The sequence below is a fragment of the Drosophila innubila genome (assembly GCF_004354385.1).
Source record: "Drosophila innubila isolate TH190305 chromosome 2R unlocalized genomic scaffold, UK_Dinn_1.0 1_C_2R, whole genome shotgun sequence".
NCBI lineage: Eukaryota > Metazoa > Arthropoda > Insecta > Diptera > Drosophilidae > Drosophila > Drosophila innubila.
The window spans coordinates 21,624,842-21,649,961 of NW_022995374.1; the positions used below are offsets into that span (position 1 = coordinate 21,624,842).

Here is a 25,120-nt window from a genome sequence, read left to right on the forward strand (position 1 = left end):
AGGGGCAACCCTTGAATTGCTGGCTAAGCCACAGTTTCAACACATTTTTCGCTCAGTGTATGGCAAAGTTGCGCATCATGCTGCGGGCTGCAACATTCTGCGCATGTGCAACCAATTATTAATTGCATATGAATTATGCGGCGTTGTTCTGGTTGTTGTTGTTGCTGTTCTTGTTGCATTCCACCGTCGCCGTTGCTGAGTCAGCACTTTGTTGGCTTTGTGGCGCTCCGACTGAGCGCAGGACCGACTGAACGTCGAAACGACCAACTGGCGCCGACGTCGACAGAGGCGTCAACGGCGCGTGTGCCTGCCTCAGATACATAAGTATCTGTGTGAGTTGATTATGCGCTTGTGTGGGTGGCTTGTGGTTGCATGTGGTTGCCAGCGAGTAGAATCATTTTCATTCTTCATCATTTTTTCGTTTTCTATTTTCTGTTGTTGTTGTTGCTGTTGTTGTTGCTTGCAACATTGTCTCGCCCCTTTTTTTGCGTTTGCTTATTAAATTACAAAACAAACGGCCCACACATAAATAAGCTTGCAACTCGAAGCGGCATTAGACGGAAATGCGCGCATCCTGCCCCATTGCACATCCAAAAGTCAAAAGCCTAAAGAGCCAGCAGATAGAAGACAGGGCCATTGCCAAGGCTCAGGCTCAGAGTGAGTAGAGCAGGCTTTATGAAAAATTCCTAGCGCTGCGGCGTCTATAATTAAGCGTGAAATGTTGCTGGCGTTACGCTGCATTCCAGCCAACAGCCCTTTGGCTATATCAAGACAACAACCAACTTGCAACAGGCAACAGGCAACAGTCAACTTGCAACGTGCAACGTGCAACACGAGCAAAACGAAGTCAACTTTTATGGCTCCTTTTGGTGCCTTGTGCCTTGTGCCATGTTACTTGCTACAGCATTCATATTAATTGCAAGTGTCCGCACTTACTTTGCAACATGCTGCAATTAGAATGTTGAACCTTCGTTCGCTGTTGAATTTTCTTATTTTTGCTGTTGACGGAAGTCAATTCAAATGAAACCCTTAGGGTCCAGCAAACTTTAAAGTTGAATGCCCTTTGCAATGCATAAAATAAAAAAGAAACAGAAAAACAGCTAACAACAATTGCCAACTACAACTACAGTTGTTACTGGCTAAAATTGATTTCTCATGTTTAGGCTTTTGGCATGGTTTTTGGCCAACTGCGCTTAATTTAAGCAACAGCAAGCAGGAGGCGAGTAATTAAAATAAATTGCTAACAAATGCCTAGGCAAACATGTTGCCAACCTGGCTGACTAACTAGCTGACTTGGCTAACTTGTTGGCCCGCTACTTGGTGTTGGCCATCTAACGCCCGATGCATGGCTGTTGATAGAATTTGCACTTTAATTTTGACTACACACAGCAAAAAAGACGAGTTCATGCCAATACTCAAAGCGTTTAATTTTGTGAAGCGGGCTTTGTATAGCTTAGAATGGATAATTTAGATAGTTTAGAAATAGAAATCTCAAAACTAGATGACAAACATTTTAAGTCATATATTATTATTTGATTTTTACCTTCACTTTACTTAAGCTCAATGAATTGGTTCAGAAAGTGGTTTAGATATACAAGTTTAGGTAGTTTATCATTATTAGTGTAGGGCAATAATTGTTTTGGACAAATAAAAAATATAAATATTTTATTTTGAAAAACTTAAACGTTTTTCGCTTAATAATTAGTTAAATTATTTTTTAAAATGGCTGATAGTTCTTAGAACAACTTCAGACAAAGAAATAAGTACATTCAAAATTTGAAACAAATATGTGAAATTATTATATTATTTTGACTAACTGTATCCCAAAACAGCTGAACTATAATTGCCAAAATGTATTTTCTTGTAATAATAAATAAGAAATAAATAAGCCAAAGAAAAAAATAGTATTTAAAAGGATGATCATTGTGTCTTATTATACCTGTTTTTTTAAAAAAATAAGTTAAAGGGTATATTATATTCATTGGAATGTATGTGACAGGATCAGACTCATCATCAAAAGCCGAATCGATACAGCTATATCCGTTTGTCTTGTCTACAGCCTTTCCGACTAGATTTATCTACTTTTATTTTTCAAGAAGTTCATTTTTTTTCTCAATGTAGAGCTTTAGTTCTAGAGCTGCCGCTGCTCCTGCTGAGGTACTGAGGTGCTGAGGTGCTGAGGTACTGAAGCTGCTTGTCGTCTGCTTGCCATCAAATTAAAGCGCTAAATTGTAGTGCGCCTCTTTTCCTGTCTTTCATCACGCATTGGACATTTACCTAGAAGAGTCCCCCCATGTCCATGTCCATGTCCATGTCCAATGCCGATCCGATACGATCCTATGCAAGTTGAAGATTCTTCTGTCTACTTCATTAACATATGGGCGGTCATCGTCCAGGCTATTTGGTGCTGTAAATTACTGATGGACAGCTGCCTGACTGCCTGACTGGCTGACTGGCGAACTGTCGAGCTTGGCCATTGGCAGTGAAATTTTATGATGCTAGTCGTACATTTCCTTTTGGGCGCTGTGGCATGCCTCTCCGTTGCACCTTTTATGTGCTGTGCAACAAATGCGCGAACATTGGAGGGGCCTGTCCATCAATTAAAGATGCTGGCATACAAATGTGGCCATAATTTGATTGTTTTTCGCCCCAACAGCAGCATCTGCAACAAGAGGCTGCCGCCAGTCGCTGACCTGCTTTTTATGATCGCCCCGCTGTCCCCCTATTTTCCTGTTCAGATTTTTCCACTTGCCAATTACAGCAGCCTCAACTAAACTAAACTTAACTGAACTGAGCTGAACTGAACCGGGCCAAGTCAGGCCAAGTTGAGCCTAGTCAAAAGCCGCCTGCAGCTACAACGCCGGTGGTCTGGCCAGACACTTGGACGATCTGAGGATGATGGCCTCTGAAACGCGTTCTCTCTATGTTCCCAAGTTGGCATCTAAGTGATCTGCACCGTCGCCTCACTCTCTGCCTCTTTGGCATATTTTCACTGGAAAGAAAAACGAAGAAGAAAAACAGTCAGTGAGCATTTGAACCACTTTTGTTGTGTGGAGTGTGCGGTGCATTGACCATCAATTGATGCCTTTCAACGACGCGTCGTTGACATTGGCCAAGACACTGCTTAAGTCTCTGGTGCATCGTCTTGATCTTCATCTTTAGTTTCATGATGGTCATATGGCACTATTTGCCGCCCCATTATGGGCATCGAAAGCAGCTCCACATTCCACATGCGGCCTTGCTAAATACGGTACATCATCAATAGGGGGTATACTTATTAGGCTGTCTTCTATCCTGCGGGGAATTCTTAAGATTTGTAGCCTCTTCAATTTAACTTAACTTAAGTCAAGTCAACTGAACTCAAGTCACTAATTTATTTTCTCAACTCTTTCTCTTTGCAGGTATGTTATTATTGATGTTGATTAGCTGCAAATGTTTACCCAAGCACTTTAAGCCATGTTCATGGCGAGTGCAGTTTGAAAAGTTTAAGCTTGTACACGTAAGCAACAGAATTACTTTCTTAAATGCTTTTGATATTGGTACACTGTTAAAAATATGTTCTAACATCAAGTTTATGGACTTAAAACTAAGAATTTTGGTTAAAAAATGGTTCGAGAACATAAAATTCTTAAAGTTAGAAAACACATCTTGGTTTTGAAACCCTTTAAAATAAGACCAAGTTCTTAATAATATTTTTCAATTTATAATATTTTTTATTTTATGTATTGTTTTTTTTTTTTTTATACATTTAGATTTGTTTCTGGCTTGGTAATTTTATAAATATTTCTGTATTCTGCTTTTCCTTGTATTATATATTATATCAAATTTTGATCCTTTTTTCCAGTGTAAGTACTTGGAAGCGACCCTCGTAAGCTGTTGAATTGACTTGTCATAAAGTCAAGTTACATTAAAAAGAAAAATGCAGATGAAGAACAAATCAACTGGCAAGCTTGTTAACAAAGATATCTTATGTTGGCTCGTGTCAACAGGCCACTGCCAATGCAAATTTATCCAAGCCAGTGATACCCAGCGGCTTATTTATGAAGCTCATTAGCAGCTAGATAGCCCAGGGGCAGAGACAGAGACGGAGACAGGGACAGAGAAAGAGAAAGAGACAGGGAATGTGGAAGTTGCAGTCACAATGCCGTTAACAATAAGTAGATTTCAGTGCGTATCTTGAGTCAATATTTTAAAACTGTCTGTCTGTCTGTCTGTCCGTCTGTCTGTCTGTCTGTCTGACTGCTAAATGCACCTTTAGACTTTTGGCCTTCAAAAGTGCAGTGTCAGTTGTGATGAACTGTCTTACAGACTGACAGTTTTGTGCGCACTAGACTGGGTTACCAGTACAAAGTACAGATTTCTGTATTTCAGTCTCAGATAGTGTCTCAGTGTCAGTTTACCTCACCCACGTTGTGCATTTGCCTTATGCAATCGCTGATCCACTTTTTGGGCCCTGGCAATCAATCAAAATATGTATAATGCTGAAACAGATCTGAAACTGTATACAGTAACAACTACAGTTGTAGGGAGTTGGAGATTTGAAAACATTGACAGACGTTTCCTGCTCATTGTGTGGCTTTCGCTTTCCGTTAGATGCGTATTTGATACGGATAAATTGATTTGAAAAGCGAATGCCTGTAAAAGCCAAACCGCACTGCAACCGCAGCCAAAACGTTGACGATGTCCACACAGATTAACAATCTCGGCCAACATCTTGATCTCTCTCTCTCTCTCCCACTTATTGTCTGGCTGTCCATTTGCATTAGACGCATGCGTGGGCGTCATTTGTCGAGGTCAAATTGCAGCCGCTTTCCATAAAAAACGAAAAGCAAAAACATTTACAAAAATGTATAAAAAGCTGGCAATTTTTTGCACTTTTTATCGCCTAATTAAACGTGCCTGTCTTACATAATGCGATTCGATTTTATATGTCTTTATCAGCGTTTAACTATCGCCGAAAGCAAATAACAACTTTTTGACCAAATTCGGCACAATGCGGCATGTTGCATGTTGCCAATTTCACCCGAAATGCCAGCCTTAAAAAGCCCTTGAACTGGAACTGGTCATGGCCATGTCTGACTATCTGCGGTCTATACTTGGCACCGCCAACAACAATAACAGCAATAACAACCGTGGCATTAGCATAAGGCCAACAGTCTTTGCCTTCCCCATTTGGTCAAAATGCAAGCGAAATTAGTTTTTTGCAAAAATGTTGCAAGCATTTTACGTGTACTTTATTTATTTTATTTTTTTTTAGGTCTTTGCATATTTTGTTGCTATTTTTAGCAATATTTTTCACACTTTTATGCATTTCTCGGCATGTTTGCAATTCATCAGGCGAACAGACGCAGTTGCTGCTACATTTTGTTGTTGTTCCTGATGTTGTTGATGTTGTTGTTATTGTTGTTGTTCTGTTTATGGCTCAGGGGCAGGGTCTGCTTCTCAGTTATATTCCTGTTCAAATGCCAGAGTCACGCAGTTCAGTTCGTCATGTCAAAGTCAACGACGGACTCTGCATTGCAATACAGGCAAGTTTTTGTTATACCCTGTAAATGTTGAATGGGTTGGGAATGCTATATTGCAGGTGCAAGTTGAGTTCAATTATTGTTAAATGGAAGACCTATTATATTTTGAGAGTATTATCTTTTTAATTCTAATTATCTATTTTAATTACAATGATCGCTTGCTATTATTATATCAATTATTAAAAAAACAATTCAAAATATCAGTCTTAAAGAATCGAAACTCCGTAAAGTGGTTGATAATAAATAAATACATTGTATTATAACACAACAAATATACAGTCCGGAAAGTAAATGCTTAAAAAACAGTCTCATTAATTTATTTTTGAAAAAAAATACAACCATATTTTGGGGTTTCATTATTTTTGAACAAGTTTCAAAGATTGCGGAGCTTAAAAGCTACACTGTTACTACTATACTCCTACACAGAAAAAAAGTCCGAGATTCCGGGCTAAAATTGCGGTGCCAGAAGTACGGTAATCCCGGATTCTTTTAAGCCAAGTACAAAGACTTAAATCAAGCTCGATTTTTCTCAACATTATTTTCATTTTTTGGGTACTGTAAGATTTGTTTTCAGATCAACTAATTTAGGCATCTCTACCTTTTTTTAATGTTGACTTTTTAATATATTTGACATTTTGTCTACGTACTATCTTAATTTAACACTAATATCCTGAATACATAATTAAAAAATACGTCCTTAAAGCATGAATTTAAAACTTAAATTTTAGAATGATTTTTTTAGTCTGTGTACAGGGTAGTTTTAAGTTGTTCCCTTGTCAACTGACTGACTGATATTCTATCGTATTCTGTTGACGACACTCGAGACTCCTTCGGGCTGAAGTGCAAAGTGCAAGCCGACGGCAACAATATGCAGCTGTCGCTGCTGTTGCTATTGTTGTTGCTGCCGCTGTTGCTGCTGCTGCTGTTGTTGCTGCTGTTGCTGTGGATGTTGTTGTTGCTGCCGCTGCGTGACTGCAAGTGTCGCATGCCTCAAGTGGCCTCCTCGACGCTGTTGCAGTTGAGATTTGGAGTTGGAGTTGGAGGTGGGTTAATTTAGAAGCAGCTGCCTCAAGCTAGCTGGCAACGCTTTATGAGATTTAAGCACTCTGGCCTGGGACGCTTAATGGATTTCTGGCCATGGAATTTAGCACGTAGCTTGGTGGAAAACTAATATGCAAGCGAAGAGGTTTAAGGCCCGTTTGGCCTCTAGGCCTGGAACACATCGACTTGGTCCGGCTGCGTGACATTTATGGCTTCGTCTCGTCTGGGGCCAGTGGACGTTGTCCGTTTGTCCATTTGTCGAGCTTTGTCGGGTTGTCGGTTTGTCGGTTTGTCGTTTGTTCACGTGCAAATATGAACAAGATTTATAACTTTTTGGAGCCGCCTTTAGCTTCAGCTCTAGCTCTGGCTTCGTGGGGACATTTTCCTAGATTTTTGTTTGCTGCCGCTTAAAAGGATTTCACTTTTCGCTGGAAATTGCAAAAATTGCTCAAGCAGAGATATTTATTTTTCTGCTCCAAAAGCAAAAGTTGCCACATTGGCTTGTCCCTCTGTGGACAACTCGGTGAAGAAACCATTTAAGTGCCTGTGATCCATACGATCTGGCTATTTCTAAAAATAAAATACACGTCGAGGAAATTAACCAGCGCTGGGGGAGATGATCTTTAAGAACTTTTATGCTTATGCGTCTGCAAAATTTTGCTTCAATTTCCTATGCTCTTTCTTAATTTTGAAGTGACTTCAGTGTTCATTCTCGTTCATAGTTTCCGGAAGGCAATGTAACTATCGTATCAGTTTGTATATGTATCAAAATATTTTGTATGTAAACTCCAGTTAAAGATTCTTTTTTATTAGCTGCATCCAAACAATGCTTAGCAATTATCTCAAGTTTATGGTGGTGTCTGTTTTTTTTTATTAAGTTACTCGTCAACATTCTTTAAAAAAAAGAGTTTATTCTGATTATACAATCGTAAGTACTTGGGTCTATCAGTATCTATCAATGAGAAGGAGGTATAAAAAAAATTATAGATGGAAAATTTAGAATACTTATTGATGGTAGATATAGACATCAATTTTAGCATTTACAATCTTGGCAATATCAGAAACTATCGTTTGATATAAAAAAAAAAATAATAAAATATTGATAAGTATTTCTTTTACTTGTAACAATAGTTTAAGTTTTTTATTAAGTACAAATTGTTGTTAGATTCGATAAGTGTACAAAGTAATTCGACTTTTGACTGACTTCCGTTCTGTTTTGTTTGAGGTGTTGTCTGCATCCGCAATAAAAATTGAGTTATATATATACTAAAAATACTAAATATGAGTCCACATATGCTTTTCCAAGTAGCTGTGGTTCTCTCTCTCTCACTTTATCTTTCTCTGTATTTTCTGAACCTAACATTTTGGTTATAGCTTTTGCTTCCGTTTCGTAATGCATGTGGACGCATCTATAATGATTCAGTTATAATACTTATACTTACGGTAATACCATACTAAGAGTGCAGGTGTTGGCATAAAATGGAAAAGAAAAACTGACTTGTTGGCATTTTATAATCAGCATTCAATTTATAAACAATAAAAACAGCCGCAGCTTGTCTGTAAACTCTTATCAGTTGAATTGTATGTGTGTTTTAAGCGCATTTTGCGACACATTGAATAATTTTTATGGCAATTGCAAAATGCGTGCCGAAAAGGCCAAGTTAAAAGCGTTGATTTGGCTTAACACACGTTTACACTGATAACTGCGTATGGCAATGGGTTTTTAATGATCCAACCATCGTATGTAAGTATGTATGTAAGTGGTGGGACTGCTCTGGTGGTGCTGTGTGGTGCTTAATACCTGCCACTGGTCATTTCCCTAAACACGGCCAATGGCGCCAGAGAGCAGACAAAATGAAATGCCGATTAAAATATCAATTGTGTGTGTGTGTGTGTGTCTGTGTCTACCTTGGCCAGACGACGCCACCATATAAAATCGCCTAAGCGCATTAATATAATGCTATCAACAGCTGGCCAAGACGCTCAACGTTGCATAGATATTGGCCAAGGTGCGTGAATGTCGCTGCTGTAATGCCAACATGAAAAGAGGCAGGGGAGAGGAGGTACACAACTGGTGACAACAGCAGCAATCGATTTAGTTGTCATCGCAATCGATTGCAATCGGCAAACAGGGTGGACACCAGAGTGGACTTTCCCTGGCCCGTTCGCATAATTCAATGTCACAATTGCAACTTATGCGAGACTTATAAATCAGCACTTACGGCTACAGCTTGTCAACACCTTCTGCTGACCTTTGGCAACTCTGGCAACTCTGCTTTAAGCGGCTATTTTTAGCCAAAGCCAAAAAAAAAAATGAACGAAAAATATTACATCGCGTAATCTTTTGCCTGCCATCGACGGCGGCTGCGTCTCAGTCTCGGAGTCAGTCTCAGTCTCAATCTCCGTCTCAGACTTTGCGTCTCGCGCATTATGAAATTGTGTCAGCTGTGCCATAAATTGCGCACTTTAAACGGGCCAGGACGGACGATAGCATCGACTCTGACACCTGAAGCCGCCACACGACACGACGCGACACAACACAACACAACACACATAACTGACAAAGGGCCGCAGCGTGCTACAAAAATGTGGCAAGCGTCATAAGATTCGAGGTGCAAGGGGATTTGTCTGTGTTCGTTTGTGTGTGTGTGTGTGACGGCCAGTCCGCAAAATGAAACCAAAAGCTGGCAGCCAAGTCTCAATGTCCCGGGACACAAAGCCAAAGCTAGAGTGCCAGATTGGTCGGCTTTTGGGCTACTCCAATTGCAAAATTACGAAATGCGTTTCATTGTTTTCTGTGACAATGCGACACAGCGACATGCAAAATTTGTTGCATATTTCTCTCTTTTTTCGTCTTATTTTCAAGCTAGTTTTATTGCTGCCAGATCTGTTGGCTGATTGCCAGAGCGACTTAGCTTGAGCTTAGTCCCTCGAATCGCCCATAAAAATGTCACCTCAAATTATACCATAAATTGATTAAAGTAATCACTGTAATCCGCAATACTTGTACTGGTAGTAGCAGCATCAGAATCAGCAGCAGCAGCATTTACACAGGCATTACACAGTCTTTGTTCTCGAGTGTGCATAAATTGTGACACACGTTGGGCGCCAATTTAAAAATCTACTTTAAACAGCATTAATTTCAAGCGGGCACCTTACAGAGCATAGCAATCTCAGTGGTAAAGTTGTATAAAACGCTATACATTGTACGTCTTAACAAATATCAGCTTTTTAGCTTCGTAATATTTAAGGCTTAATCAATTAAAAGTTCAAGCAACTTAAGAAGCGGAATAATTAATAATTTACATAACAATTTTAAAACTAAACCTCAAGAAATTTGGTAAATTACACCACACGTTGGGCGCCAAAATGATTATACAATTATTGCACAGTATTTTACAATTGAGCAAAACAGATACTCTGCAATTCTTGTTAATTAAACGGGTGACAATGATAAAACTTAAGTCTTTTGGTCATTTTCTAGACATAACTATAACCTGTTACCTGTTTGGTTGCCTGTTGCACTGCACAGTTTGCCACATTCACGTTCACGTCCCACGGCTGGCAATTAAGCAGAAAGCTGCAAAACTCTATTGCCACCAAAGTGGGTCAGAGAGGCAGCTGGAAAATCTGTGTGGCGTCATGAGGTTCGTCATTGGTTTTGCTACCCACGCATGCGCAACTTTGAAATAATCAAGAAACAAAATGATGGAAAATTAAATGTACAAATCATGTTTACGACTTGTCGTCAGTCTGTCGGAGCAGATGAACAGACAGAAAGACAGACAGACAGACAGACAGACGTACAGGCAACTGAGTGTTCCATCAGTCTATCAGTTTAGTTAGCCAGTCTTTCTGTCTTTCTGTCTTTCAGTCTGTCAGTTTGTCAGTCAGCTGACAGTGGGCGTGGCACGCAAGCAAAACTAATTGTTGTTCGTGGCGACGGCAACTGCCGGCTAAAACTGTTGCCAACAAAAAAGAAAAACAAATGCAGCCAACAACAACATTTTGCCGGCTCCACATTGACACCGTTTGCAATTAGAAGAAAAAGCGGCCCGTTGGCTACTGTGCGAGTGTTGAGGATGCCAATGAGGATGACGATGCTGGCAGTAGCCTGTCCATGCTAATGTTGGATTCTTAATAGCTGAAAACCAGTTGCCGGCTGCCAATTGCCAATTGCCAATTGCAGTAGTAGCCGGTGTCTCTCTGTGTTCTCAGTCTTCTCTTAAAGTTAATTGCCTGATTTGCTGAGCCTCCAGTCGCAGCGGCACAGTTTTTACCCTGCTAGCAAAACTGTGGGCAGATCTTTGAGCTGTTAGGCAAATGTGCTAAAAGATTATGCTTTTGGATTAGACACGCATATAAGTCACTTATCCAAACGGTCGACTGGGGAGAAAAGAATGTGGAAACTAGCAAAGAATATTGAAGAGAAATTTTTAGTGTTAGGTACAGTTAAGTGAAAGGGAAGTCAAGGGACTAGAACTTGTTTTTTTATGTCAAAGCAACAGAATATTACAAAGTGGAAAAAAGTTGAGAAGAATAGTATTTTTGTAAAATTCATATGTTTTTTTAGCTTCTTAGATCCGAGAAAATAGAAATAAATTTAATTGAATATAGACTAAAATACGATTAAGAAAATATTTAAATTCGAATACTTGAAAATTAAGTGATGTTTAAGACAGTCAAGTCAAAGTAAAGTATGAATCTAGAGTAGGAAAATGAAATAGTTCGTGGTGCAAATTTCCTGTAGTCTTTCCACACTTTAAAGTTTAAACTGATCTTGTTTTGGGCCACGTTCATATATATTTTGATGCATTTTTAGATCTCATGTTCGTATGTTGACTCTGTGGGCTGTCTAACGATCGTGCCGCGTTGATAGGCTGCATCAGCATCACATAATTTTGTGATATTTGCCATAATTTTCTTGCGTAAAATGAAATATGTTAAAGCTGGCGAGTTGATGTATTGAGTTGTTTAGCCGCAGGAAGCGTACAACAGCAACACGGCCAAAAGAACGCGGCCATCAGTCAAGGCAACAAGTCGGGACTTGGAATACAACTTGGTGTAGTGTCCACAGCGCATGTTCTCTGGCCTGCCGTCTGAGTTGGAGTTTCAGTTTGAGTTTCAGTTTGAGTTTGAGTTTGCTGCATAAATAAGTAGGCTGCCTGCAAGTCTGTCGCTCAGTCTGTGGGTCTGTCTGCCTGCTGGCCTGACATGTGAATTGATATGCCAACGCAACATGGCAGCAGTCGCAAACGACGCTGTAGTCACCACCAACAGCACCACCAAGAGAACCACTAGAGCCACCAACAACTGCTTTGCCAACAGTTGCAAGGGGGCAACATTCAACTGGCAACAGTCAACGGGCAATTGGCATGGGGCATGATGATCATTCCTTAAGCTTTGCTCATCATTTCTCACAAATAGTTCAATTAATCAAAATACCTTACACAACTGCGAGCTTAATAACATTATTCACAACGTAACGCAATACACTCTCACACACACGCATATGACAGTTGATATATAAATTATAGATCATGCCAGTCAATCGTCAATAGCTATAATGATTGCTCTTGTATCCTATTGCCATATTCTATAAGAAAACAAAAGACTGCAAATTGCATAAATCAGCACGAGGAATGCAGATCATGATCAACGACTCTTGCATATTTAATTGAGATCCCACAAAGCTGTAGAGTTTATTATAAATAAATTATATTCTATTGAAGCATAATCAATTTGTTGTAATTGATTTGTAGGGATTCATTGAGAAGAGACAGAGCAAGGAATTAAGATTCTTGAAGATTTCAAGTTGCCATAAATCGGCCAAAACTTAATCGACCTTAATCGACCTTTAAGATGGTTACACTCACAAAAATATGCCATCCTTAAAATAGGTACGACAGTACTTGAATTTATACCGTTTAGTTCTTAAAATTGTAAGATTGCTGCGTACTAAAAATCTTGAATTAAGTTTAAATCGATCTTAAATATAAAATTTTGACTTCACTTTCCTATCGCAGCCATCCGAAATAGTTGTACGATTTTAACCAAACTTAGACAGAATATATAAGACCATGGCAAATATATAATCCGTGAGTCTCGTTAAGATACCTCCAGAAACAACTGAGTTATTTGTACTAAACTGGTCTAAGATTTTTTTGTACTTAAAATAGTTTTTTTTTTCAATATTTAAAGGAAGTTAAAAATAAAAACGTTGCGTACTAAAAACAAGTACGTTTTTGGATATTTCTTTTTCATTTTAAATTACGAAACTTTTGAGGATTGATCTATTAGAATATTCTTTGCTTAGGAAACAGAATAAGAAATCAGCTTATGATCAGTTCAGTATTTAGTAGTAAATACTCGACTCTATATTCTTGTAAATTAACTTAATCGATTCCCATCTATTTTAACAGGCAGCACCACAGAGTTGGCACCTTCGCTTTTGGGTTTTTATGACACACTGACAAACAGTTTGGCCGTTGGCGGTGGTGCGACAACCAACAAGAGTGAAGTCCATACGGCGGCAACAGGCGAGTCAACACCTAAGCGCAGCAACAGCAACTGCAGCAGCAGCAGCAACACGAGCAACACAAGCAACAGCAGCAGCACAAGCCACAGCAGCAACACAAGCCACAGCAGCATCAACAGCAGCGACAATCATTCGGGCAGCTACACACTTGACTCGAAGGCAAACTCCCACTTGGTGGCACCAAAAACTCCGACACCGCTGGTGGTTGCGGGTCTGCGTGATGAGGCTGATGGCGTGCAGCTGAGTCGGCTGGTGCAACGGCGTCAGGAGCTGGGCAGCAGTCATAGCATTGCCTCAAGTGGCAGTGGCAACGGCAACATCAGCAGCAGCTCTCGGCGTGGCAACAACATTCGTGTGCTATCGCCGAATGTGCAACGGATCATCACACACGCGGATGCTGAGCCGGTGAATGCAGTGGACATTGATGCACTGCAGCAGGCATCGTTTCTGCCCTTGCAACGCAGTCCGACACCAGTACGTTGTGGCAAATTCACAACAGGAACAACGACACCTGCCAAATTAAAGCTGTCGCATTTGCCGCTCTCCAAGATCACGGGTAAACTGTCGACGCAATCGGGCAGTGATTTGGTGTCCACTTTTGATGCCAGCAGCGAGTACGGCGCTCGAAAGGCTACGCCCGTGGATGAAGATAAAACGCCGACCAATAAAGCGGCACCCGGAACGCCCTTTCACTTTGAGGGTCAACCGTTTGCCAAATTAAAGTTAAGCCGCTACGATTCCCAGCAGAGCATCAAACTGATTGAAATGGAGCAACTGGCGGTGACCAGCTCAAAGCTAGCAGTGCCCACAACACCGCCCAGGCACAAGGAATTCGTGGTGGCCAGTGAACCACTGAGTCCTGAACCCTTTGTGGACACCATCAACTTTGATCTGGTGGCCCAACACATTGAACAGTTAACGCTATGTGATGTCGACCTGGGCGAGTTAGAGGAGCACACAGGAGCACCTCTGGTGGAGGCCATCAACAAGCCATTGATTGGCAAGCCATTGGTACGCAGTGTGTCAGCTCCCCGTGCCAGTTCCAACAGCTCCAACTCCAACTCCAGCTCCAACTCAACATCTCCACTTCAGACCTATGCCCGCACCAAGCTCAAGAGTCAGGGTCTGACCCACAATGGCAAGGCGAGTACACTGGGTGGTGGCATGCCACTTCGATTGCCCACCGCCGAGCAGCTGGCTGAGTTGGAGGAAGCCAACAAGTTGTCTGCCGAGAGCCTTGACACTTTGACAGATATTAAACCGAAGTTTGCGGCGCGATTAAGCGAATTGACGCGTCTCAACAATCGTCCATTGTCATCCTCTTCCATCTGCTCGACATCGTCTAGTTCCAGCTCGGGTTCTGATCAACTGCTAAATGGCAAACTGACAGCCACCTCTTACCTGGCCAGTGTCGAGAGTCTGGCCGAGAGCGAGAATGAGCTGGGCGATCATCACCAATCCCACACGGCTGCGATGAGTGTGCTGGAACGTGCCTGCCTCGAAATTCTGGACTCGGAGCGCAGCTTTGTCCAGGATCTAGGTCAGGTTATCAAGGGGTAAGGATGCTTTAAAATTTGTAGCATTTAATAACTAATCTTCAAAAGAAAAACCTCTAAGAGGTTAAAGTCTAGTGACAAAACATATTCATGTTCCAAAATTTCTGATATCCAATTTTGTGACGAACGATATTCAGTTTAGTAAATGAATAATAAAACAAGAGCAATTTTAAAGCTACAGCCTTGAGATTTTTCACACAGCATGGGGGGGACGAGTCCTGAGGTTCATCGAGATCGGTCATAAACAGAGAATATATTCGAGGAAATATGATATATGGAGAACATATAATAACCTGTCAGGAGACTAAAAGAGCTAGAGCTACCAAATTTGGTGACAATACTGCTATGTTGCGCACGCAGATCATGTTATATGAATGTTATGTTATATAATTTTATGTTAATATACATTTCTTCTTTTAATTCAACTGTTCATTAAATTATGTTTATCTATAAATGTTAAATTTGCATATATTTATGTATGTTTGATGGTTAGTAAGTTACATTTTCTTTTATTTTAACATGTTAAAAGTGTCAATTAAATATAGTCACAAAATTGGGTGTCAGAAATTTTGGAACATGAAAATCTTTTGTCAGTTGACTTTTACCTCGTGAAGAGGTTTTTTTTTGTAGACTTCAAACTACCATAAATAAAATTCAATTTAGAATAAAATTTTTAAAAATATGTTGATTTTAAAATTGTTGATTTTAAAATCCAATTAGATAATAATCTTGTCTCTCTCTCTCTCTCTCTCTCTTGACTCTGCTATCTAGTTATCTGTTAGACTGGAAGGAGCGCGCGTGTCTGCGATTGGACGAATTGCAAATACTCTTTGCGAACATTGAAGAGATTTACGAATTCAACTCGATGCTGTTGCAGCAGCTTATCAACTCTGGCATGGAACCGGGAAAAATAGCCAAATGTTTCATAAACCTACGGGAACGTTTTGATGTGTACACAACCTATTGGTAAGCATTAACAGAATACAGTATATAGAATGCAATAATCGAATTTAGTATTTATATGTTAACTCATATGTTGTAAGCTTATAAAATTATTTCATTAGAGTGTTTAAGTGATTCCATACAAATTTCTTTCTGAGATAAAGAATTTTGAATTTATATTTAAATACAAAGGCTTAAGTCTTACATTTAAATGCTCAGTTCTCGAGGGCCATTTTAATGTAGAGTAAGAGCTCTAAAATTCACTTGAAATGGTAGCGTGTCAACAATTGCCAGAAGAGATCCAAGACAGGGGCTTAGAAGTGTTCTATTTAGTTAACAGAGAATACTCAAAAGTTATTTCTAAACGAACTTTCTCAAGTCACAAAGAGTTGAGTGCTACGATCCCTGTTTGGCGTGTCTGCCAAATCTCTGATATGCTGGCCAAGAACGGTTAACGGCCTGACCAAAATGATCTCGATTGCAGCTGCTGTTAGCCAGCAGCGGGACACGAACATTGATTTTGGCTCTTGACTCTGGCGATGGCGATGGCGTCTTTGGCAGTCCAGGCACGCCATGCTCCATGTTCCATTTAAAAGCTGACATTTGTCTGTGGTCCGCTGCCGCTGTCACTGTCAATTTGAAGGCAACTGCGATCCGCTGATGGTCGCAGTTTGATTTGTCGCCCCAACTGACAGCTGAGCATATATCATGAAGTTTGAGTCCAAGTTCGACTTGGTTTTGGACTTGGTCTCAACGTTTAGGTCCTCCTACAGTTGATTTTAAATTCAAATTTCATGTTCGCCTGATGAAGAGCTCAACATTTTTGGTGCCCATAAATCAGCAGCTTTATTACATGTGTGTTTTTCTTTTGTTTTACAGCACAAGCTACCCGGAAGCCATCTCGCTGTTGACCAAACTGCTGCAGGCCAAGCACACGAATGCGCTGCTTGCCTCCACGCAGAAGCTGCTGCAACATCGCCTGCCCCTTGGCTCGTATCTGCTGAAACCGGTGCAACGCATACTCAAGTACCATTTGCTGCTGGACGTAAGTGCTATTCATTGCTCAGATCCTGTGTCGCCGTCTTTTAATGATGCTCTGACCTCTGTTTCTTTTAGAGCCTGCGCAAGCATTGCGATGTCAAGGAGGTGGCCGAGGCGTATGCCATAATGCGCCAGGTGGCCCACAATATTGATCAAGTGAAGAAGAAGCAAGAGCAACAGAGTCGCGTCAAGGAGCTATCTGGCATACTGGACGGCTGGATGGGACCAGGTGAGTGGCGCATTCCCAGAAGCGTGAAATTTACAATCTCCATCTCCATCTCACACTTAAACTTTAACTTGGCAGATCTCAGCGTACTACGAGAGCTGCGGCACGAGGGTCTCTTGATGGAGCAGCACAACAAGGCGCGTCAGGTGCTGCTCTTTGAGACGATGCTCATCATAACCAAGCAAAAGGAGGACGGTCGGCTGCAGTTCAAGAGCCTTATAACAGTAAGCTGAAACTCTCAGATCTACACAGAAAAAAAATAAAATCAATCCCACATGGTTATACTTGATTCTAGTACAATTTTTCATATCGCTCGATTTCAGTTGGGGATTCGGTCATGTTTGGTATTTTGGTTATCGGTGATCGGTACTGTAAAATCTTTGTGCATTGGTTTCGACTAATATATAACAAGAATTCATTGATTTAAAAAAAAAAAAATGTTTTTAATATGATCAGTATCAAAATTTCAAATCCAAATTCATTTGAAAAACGATGATAACTGCTGGATTAAGCCGAAGCTTTATTTTATACGTGTATCGTTTACTTAACGGTTATTTTAATTATTTTAACAATTTCGGTTTCGGATTAATAAATGGAATTAAGAATAATTAACTTGAATTTAGGACAAATTTTTTTTCTCTGTGTATTAAATCTATTTAATCAACATCACTGACAACTCTCAACTCTCTATTTGACTCTAGCAAAAGAACTTGATGCTCAGCGAACATTTGCCAGGTGAACCGACCAGCTTCTATGTTATACCATTCGATGAGCCTCGCAATCAAATCAAACTGACGGCCAGAAATCGTGACCAGAAGCGTATTTGGACGCAGCACATTAAAGGTGTTATGCTCGAGGAGCTCGATATACCCACGCGAGCCAAGGAACTTGTCTATCAGCTGGGCAACGAGGAAGGTGAGCGTCAGATACAGATACAGAGACAGACATAGGCACAGACACAGATACAGATGCAGATACAGAGACAGACACAAGAGACAAGCTTAGCTTTTTGCATAGCTTTAACTTACACTAAGTGTGTGTGCTTTTGTTGTTGTTGTTGTCGATGTTTGCTTGATTTAGTTTCGTTTCTTGGTGGCGACAACCAAAACACATAACAATTTCAATTTGGAAAGGAATGGATGATGAAGTAGTTATATTTATGCGGGCACTGACTGCACAACTCTACACTGTAAGAAATCTACGTGACTTTGACACACACGCGACAATCATGAACAAGGCTTGAAAGCTTTCAAAGCTCACTAATACACATAAACTCTACCAGCTATATTTGTATACGTAAACTGTAATATTACTTTGATAGAGTTTACTTTCTTTTCTGCCAGTGCAACTGCACTTTGCAGGCTCCAGAGTGAACCTCAAGTGACATAATCACTGTTTCGTTTATTTTTTTTTTCTTTTTGGACAAAATCGTGCCAAATCTGCTTTTTAAAACGACGAGTTGATTTATGAGTGTCTGATTTGTGTGCATTTTAATTGTATTCATACATGTTTTGAGCACAACTGTACCTACATGATATGTGGATTTATGTGTTTTGGTTCCCATCAAAAAGTTTAAGTTTAATTGGTAATGGTGTTTTATTGTGTGACTAACTAATATTTATGTAATTTTAATTGGCGTTTTTTGTGTAACAACTGCTCTTAATTTAACTTTTAGTATTTTGTATTTTATGATATAAATCTATATATTTTTGCTATATGTTTACCGTTGTAGTACTACCAGTGATGCATTCTAAAACTAAACCACCCAAACCAAACAAGAAAAGAAAACTTTAATTAGTTTTAAGGCGTTCCTAAGGCTAAACACCAGAGACTGAACTAAGCGCTACTACTTTTCCCCACTTCCTTCCCCCAATAAAAATAAAACAATAAATTTAAAACAAACAAATAAATAAATAAATGACACAATGCTATTCAAAATTTTAACTATAATTTACCAAATAATTCCTAGTACAACTAAACAGTTATCGTTAACGTTATCGTAATCGCATAATACAATCGTAATCGTATGTAGTAAATTTCTGGTATTTGACGGCGCTGGCATAGACTTACTAAGCCTCAAATTTCCGGTCGCAGTCTAGTAAGTATCTTAAGTTATCAATTTACCCCGTTTACGCTTGTTTTTGGTTTGTGTTCAAAAATTGGCTTATTGCTTCACTGGTTTGTGTCCAGCATGCTCGCATTCTAACCTACACATAGTATCTATGCCAATTATGCTATCCTATTAACCCTACAAATCTCATAAAATAACACAAGGACATACGAATTCTTTGGCACTTAAGCATGTGATTAATCCTGTAAATTAGAAGAGAATAGGCTAAAAACGCTGATATTTATAATATTTGATAAAATCAACAAATTGTGCTTCCAGTTTTATGTCTTCTCTTTGTTATGATTAACTAAAAAAAAAAGCTTAATTTTACACTTGATCGTATGATTAATATCGTAAAATTATAAAACAAAAGCAATATAAAGTAAATTATTTAGAGCTGAGATAAAGATGGAGGGATTTTTAAACTTTGTTTATGTGTACCTTATTTTACTCGATCTGATTGATATTGAAATTTTAGATGAAATAGTTTTAAAATATTTTTAAATACAACTTTTAGATTAAAAATTGCTTAATTTTGAAATGACAGAGAATAATAAATAAATAAACCATTTAGTCCATTAGAATTTTGTAGTACAACAAGTGCATCAGTTTAAGAACTTATAGAGCTTAATCGTAATATCATTTTGACAACTTCTTTATTAAATTTATCTATGTATTTAGCTGCTACTTTAGCATTGAATTAAAACGCCGTCAAACTCCTCACTGCATATTTTTGTTGCATGTAGGCACGCGCATAATACACAACTGATCCTCAAATGATGATGAAGTTGCTCTGGTTGCTAGTGCTTAGAATGTTGCTGGTGTTTGTTCATAGTAACGTCCGCTCGATCATCTCCAGCATTTGCTTGTATTTCGCCTTGTTTTCCAGCATTTATTTCTAGAGACTAATTTTAAGCGTTTTTTCTTTGTGCAGATCGTACGCCCGATCGCAGCACTTGGAAGTGGAGTCTGCACTCGAGCAGCAATTCGACACCCACGTATTTGGAGCGGAGAAACGCGTGTCGACGCAGCGAGATTCGTCAGCGTAATTCCAAGTTCAAGAGGAAGACGGTGACCAATTCCAGTTCCTTTGACAGCTTCAATGAATCCCTGGAACAGCAGCAAGAGGATCAGCCACTAAAGCCCGTCAAGCCGCTGTCTCGCAACAACAGTCTGGATGATACAGCGCTTCAGAAATTGGCAGCTGCAGTGCGATATCGTAGTGGCAAGCGAGATTCAACGGAGCGGGATTCCAAGGCGAATCCTAGCAAGGAGCACTGCAAGTGTGGGGATCAGGAGCAATGCCTGTGCATCCTGCGAGATCAACGCAGTCGTACCAAGTCCCAAAGTCCAGTATTCAGCTACAAGGCTCTGAAGGAACGCAGCAAATCTGTGCCTCGCATTGGGGACTTCAGTCTGGATGAGCGCCCGGAGGCGGATGATGATAGCGCTGCCTCATTGCGGGGCAGCAAGCCGGATCTGAGCGAGCGCAAAGCAAAGGGCAAGGGCTTCTTTGAGGTCAAGCAGTATAACCATAAGACAATGCCCAAGAGAATTGCGACACTAAAGAAGCAGCGCTGCAGTAGAAAGGAGAGCTGTTCCAAGTTCTACATGGATCTCAGTGAGTTTGACAGCACAGTCCTGAAGATAACCGAGTCTACAGAGGACCTGGAGCTGGCCGAGGAGGCACAAGAGACGCCCGATATTCTGGATCAGTCGCAGCAACAGTATTACGTTGACCAAGTGGAGATTGCATCGCTTTCGCCGGCCGAGAAGTCCAAGCGAGATGCCGAAATTGTATTGGATCTGCTCAAGAATAACAAGGAGTTCGAGCGTATCTACAACAAAAACAAGCAGCAGAAGCAGCGACGGGAGAGCAGTCAAAATGGGACTCCACTGAGTCCACTTAGTCCCTCACAGGAAGGACCTCCGTTGCCACCACGTCCGCCTTCGCGTTCGCCGCCACCGCTGGAGGCAGAGCAGGAGCAGCAGCTGGCACAGGCACTGCCACAGGAGGAGGAGCAGGAGGAACCTATCTATGAGACATTACTTCGCAATGTCCATGTACCCTACAAATTCTCGCCAGTGCTTGGGCGTGCCAAATCCGTGCAATACTTCAAGCCACGTGAGAAGCGTCCTCCAGCCCCACGACCCGAATCGGATTATGTCACCTTGGTCTACTCGCCGGAGGGAGTGCTGCAGCGTGTGGGGGAGGATGCAGTGCAGCAGCGCGAGAGCACCAGCTCGGAATCCAGCTCCGGCTCCACGCTCAAGCGTGACAGTCAATCGACTGTCATCAATCTTAGCCTGGAGTCCACTGGAGCAACAGACCGTGACACCGACCAGGGTGATGCCCTCTATGCACGTCCCATACCAAAGAACCTAATGAAGCGTCTGCTGAGCAATGGCAGCCCTGGCAGCAAGGCAACCCTGGAGAATGTTAGCCACTCGGAGATCTCATTGCTGCCGCGTGCGCTCAAATCTATTGACAACCTGAGCATGGCATTTGGACGCAGCAATCGTCCGCCGGAGCGCAGAGTCTCCGATGTCAGCGAAATGTGCCGTCAGAGCATATTGCATCGCCAGGGCAGCGAGGCGGTCGGTGAGCGTATGGCCCATGTCGACTATGCGGATCCCAAGACGCTCTTCAGCATCATCGCCAGCTCGGAGGCCTCTCTGCAGCGGGACTCTGTCTTCTCCTTAACCTCCTCATCGTGCACGTCCAGTGATAGCATGTGTGATCAACAGCGCAAACGGTCTGCCGCCGAGCTGGCATCTTCCAGCTTTGAGTATGAGCAGCATGTCGAGGATAGTCTGGAGAATGATTTTCGGGATTCGGCCATTTACAGCGATGACAACAATGAGAAACGCAGCGTTGACTATGAGCTGAAAAGACCTCGCAGTCCTCCACCACCTCCCCCAACAGGCGGATGTGGCTCTACACATCATGCGCCTCCTCAGATAGCACCGAAGCCGACAAAGGCTGCTCTCCAGGAGCTGCTTGGCCAGCATCCGGGTGCAATTCTATGTCCCCCGCATCTCAGCCAGGCAGCATCACGCAGCTGGGTGCTTCAACAGATTGAGAATTTCAACAAGTAGATGGAGATAGCAATCGTCAATCGTTAATCGCCAGTTGCCAATTGCCATATTTTCGTAATTCCTTTTGTACGTTTTGTATATAGTTCTATGTAAATTATACATATTTTATGCAGTGTATTTTTTGATGTAGCTAATTAGTAATAAATATATGTACATTATAATTTTACATACTTACAGTTGACTGTTTTGTAATGATTAGAATAAAGTCGCATAATTGCAGATTAATAAAAATCAAATATATAACCTCTATAACTCATTGGTTTACCAGAAATATTATTATTACCATCATCTGGAAAGTTTTTTTGCCGCAGTAGTATTGGTTTTATTCGAAGAATGTACAGATTGCTTGTTTACGCCGCATAGAAAGACTTCTGAACAATTTAGACGGTCAACAAGTGCAACACTGACTTCACGCAGAAGATGCCTTTCACTTGAATTTTCGTTGCCCAAATCCCATCCAGTAACGAGTATACTTTGCAAAGATTCTAATTGTTGTAACAGTGCTGCATTCAGTGGGAAACAGATTGGACGGATGTGTTCTAAATATATTTGAATCGACATTTTTTCTCGTTATTAATTTAAATTAAAATAATCAGCTAACCATTTGCATCAACTTTGCGGGATAGCTGCACAAGAGCAATATCATTTCGTAGAGGTGATATTTCGCAGTGTTCATGAAGATAGCTAAGTTCTAGCTAAGTTCAAGTTCTAGTTTTCAAGTTCAATAAAAAATAGTCTGGAATCCTAACCTCAACGTGCACTAGCCCAGTAAAAGTACTGCGCCACCTAGCGAATACTGCTGCAACTACGGCCTTAGTCTGGTTAAGAACCACTGTGGTGAAAAATGAAGACTGGCTTTGACTTATGCACTTAGTTACAAAAAGCGTTTACCTTCTCTGCACAAAGGAAATGTGCATCTTTAAGATTTTTTGAATATATTTAATAAAATTTATTTTAAATTTTCTTAAGATATTTTAACCAAACTCACAAGTTGTGTAATTGGGACTACCTGTTACACCCTGATAAATTGTTTGTCAAAATCGGGTTACATATACATAGCTGTAATAGCAACAATCGGATGCAAACTAATCTTTTGCATGAAAAACTTTTTGAATTCATAACAACACTCACAGATTTGGTTTTGCACGCCAAATCTCGAATTTTCCTACCAAATCTGACATTTTTTCCGCCAAATCTGGCTTTTATTGAATATTATTATTAGTATTATTATTTTACAAAAAATGTTATATTATAAATTTGTTTCTACTAATGCAAGAAGCATTCGGAAAAAATTTCCAACAATAAATAATTTCAAATCTTTTTCAAAAAGTTTGATCATAATGTGCCCGGGTCACAGAATATTTCATAGAAATAAATTGAGAGTTCGAATTATTGGGTTGTCCGAATTAACAAGGGTCCAAATTATTGATATTGTACAGTTGTTTATTTTTTCAAGTTTATCTAAAAAAATATTAGACTTCACGCTTCAATTCTGAGAGCGACGCGATTCGAAGAATGCCGAGCAAAGCCAGCAGTGGGCGAAGTCTCCTAGTATTTGATCAAATTTATTTCACATTTTCATTAAAATTAAATTTTCGCATTACAGCGGCTGTCCCAATACTCGGGTTATCCAGGGCATAAAACTTCCGACGCTTGTATACCCTTGTAGATCGCCTATGCTGCAGCTTGTGGTTCCGAAGGAGACGATGCCAAACTGCACAAATCGTTGTTTACCCAAATAATCCACAGGTTTGCTCAATGGGCCTCCAGATGTTCCTTTACACAATATACCATTCATATAGGAACAAAATTGACTTTCCTCGATTTTGATGCCACGCAAGTATTGTGAACAATTTTGACGATCAGTAAGTGGAACACTGACTTCACGCAGTACATCGTTTTTACTTGAAAATTGATCATAACCCCATCCAGTAAGGAGCATACTTTGCAGTGACTCTACTTGTTGTTGTAGTGCTGCATTCAGTGGCAAACATATTGGGCGGATGTGTTCTAAATCAATTTGATTCGTAATTAATTACTGTTATCAAATAAAGAATTGAATTATCAGCTCACCGGTAAATTCAACTTTCCGGGAGAGCTGGACAAGAGCAATATCATTGTATCCGAATAAGATTTTGTAGTCTTCATGCATAAAAACTCTTTCGACGTCGATATCCTCGACGGAAGGAAGGCATTTCTCATTACTGTCATATGATCTACAATCTGGATCCTTTGATTGATCATGCTCACCTAAACGCACTGATTTTCTAGGTTAAAGTAGCCAATTGATAGTGTGAAAAATATAAGAAAATAGTAAATCAATTCAAAAAACTACATCATATTATTAAATTATAATATGTCTTACAAGCTTACATCTCTCCAAATTTAGCACATTGTGCAGCGGTAAGCAAAAAGCCTGTTATTAAGAATTCAATTAATATATTAAAATATAAATATTACATTAAGTTTATGCGACTACTTACGATCAGTTATCAGAGTTCCCAAACATGCGTAGCCGCGAGTATTAAGCAATGCCATCCAAGGTCTGGAGCCAAGATTAGCTTCGTTATTATAAAGAGATAAATCATTTTCATTGAAGACTCCGCAATTCTGTTGCTCCAATATATTCAATCCATTTTGGTTAAGCTCTAGTTTAAGTTGTGAGCCAAGTTAAATATTATTTATTATGTCAGACATATTAAAAAAAACAAACCTTCAGATGCGCCCAACCTGATTAGATCTAAATAAACTAAAACTAGAAACGACTTCATGTTGAACAAACACTTCGAGAGCGACTACTGCGATCGGGCAGCTGCAGCTTCAATATAGTCACTAGGTCACTCATTTGGTGAGTGAAAGCGGAAAGGCGGGAGAAAGCACATACCCAGACAATTTGTTTTTCCACTCAATGCGTGGGTGGCCTGAAGCGGGAACAATATCAGCTTATGATTGCAGAGTTGCCTTGCATAACCAGTGTTAGACAACGCATGTCATTAAAATAAAATTTCACGGCAAGCTTTTAGGCTGGATTTTTGGCGCGAA

At 40.3% G+C, this 25,120-nt stretch overlaps 2 protein-coding genes across 3 annotated transcripts in view; one reads left to right on the plus strand and one right to left on the minus strand.

Annotated features, from left to right (window-relative positions):
• Positions 1-22,330, plus strand: part of LOC117784668 (myosin-M heavy chain) — a 58,574-nt gene extending 36,244 nt beyond the window's left edge. The window contains exons 2-8 of one of the 2 annotated variants that reach the window (XM_034622469.1): positions 12,989-14,660; positions 15,432-15,626; positions 16,482-16,647; positions 16,719-16,872; positions 16,948-17,093; positions 17,571-17,784; positions 19,914-22,330. In XM_034622469.1, coding sequence (XP_034478360.1) covers positions 12,989-14,660; positions 15,432-15,626; positions 16,482-16,647; positions 16,719-16,872; positions 16,948-17,093; positions 17,571-17,784; positions 19,914-22,078 — 4,712 coding nt within the window. In that variant the 3' untranslated portion in view covers positions 22,079-22,330. Of the gene's footprint in view, positions 1-12,988; positions 14,661-15,431; positions 15,627-16,481; positions 16,648-16,718; positions 16,873-16,947; positions 17,094-17,570; positions 17,785-18,601; positions 18,788-19,913 lie in introns of those variants that run through there. The other variant, XM_034622470.1, reaches the window with a different exon arrangement.
• A 1,348-nt stretch (positions 22,331-23,678) lies between these two features.
• Positions 23,679-24,872, minus strand: LOC117783778 (serine protease grass-like). Its single transcript, XM_034621323.1, has 5 exons — positions 24,792-24,872; positions 24,562-24,726; positions 24,452-24,494; positions 24,152-24,345; positions 23,679-24,088 (listed from the first exon to the last, which is right to left on the minus strand). The coding sequence occupies exons 1-5, from the start codon at positions 24,847-24,849 to the stop codon at positions 23,679-23,681; spliced, it is 870 nt and encodes a 289-aa protein (XP_034477214.1). The 5' UTR covers positions 24,850-24,872.
• Between the last annotated feature and the right edge of the window lie 248 nt (positions 24,873-25,120).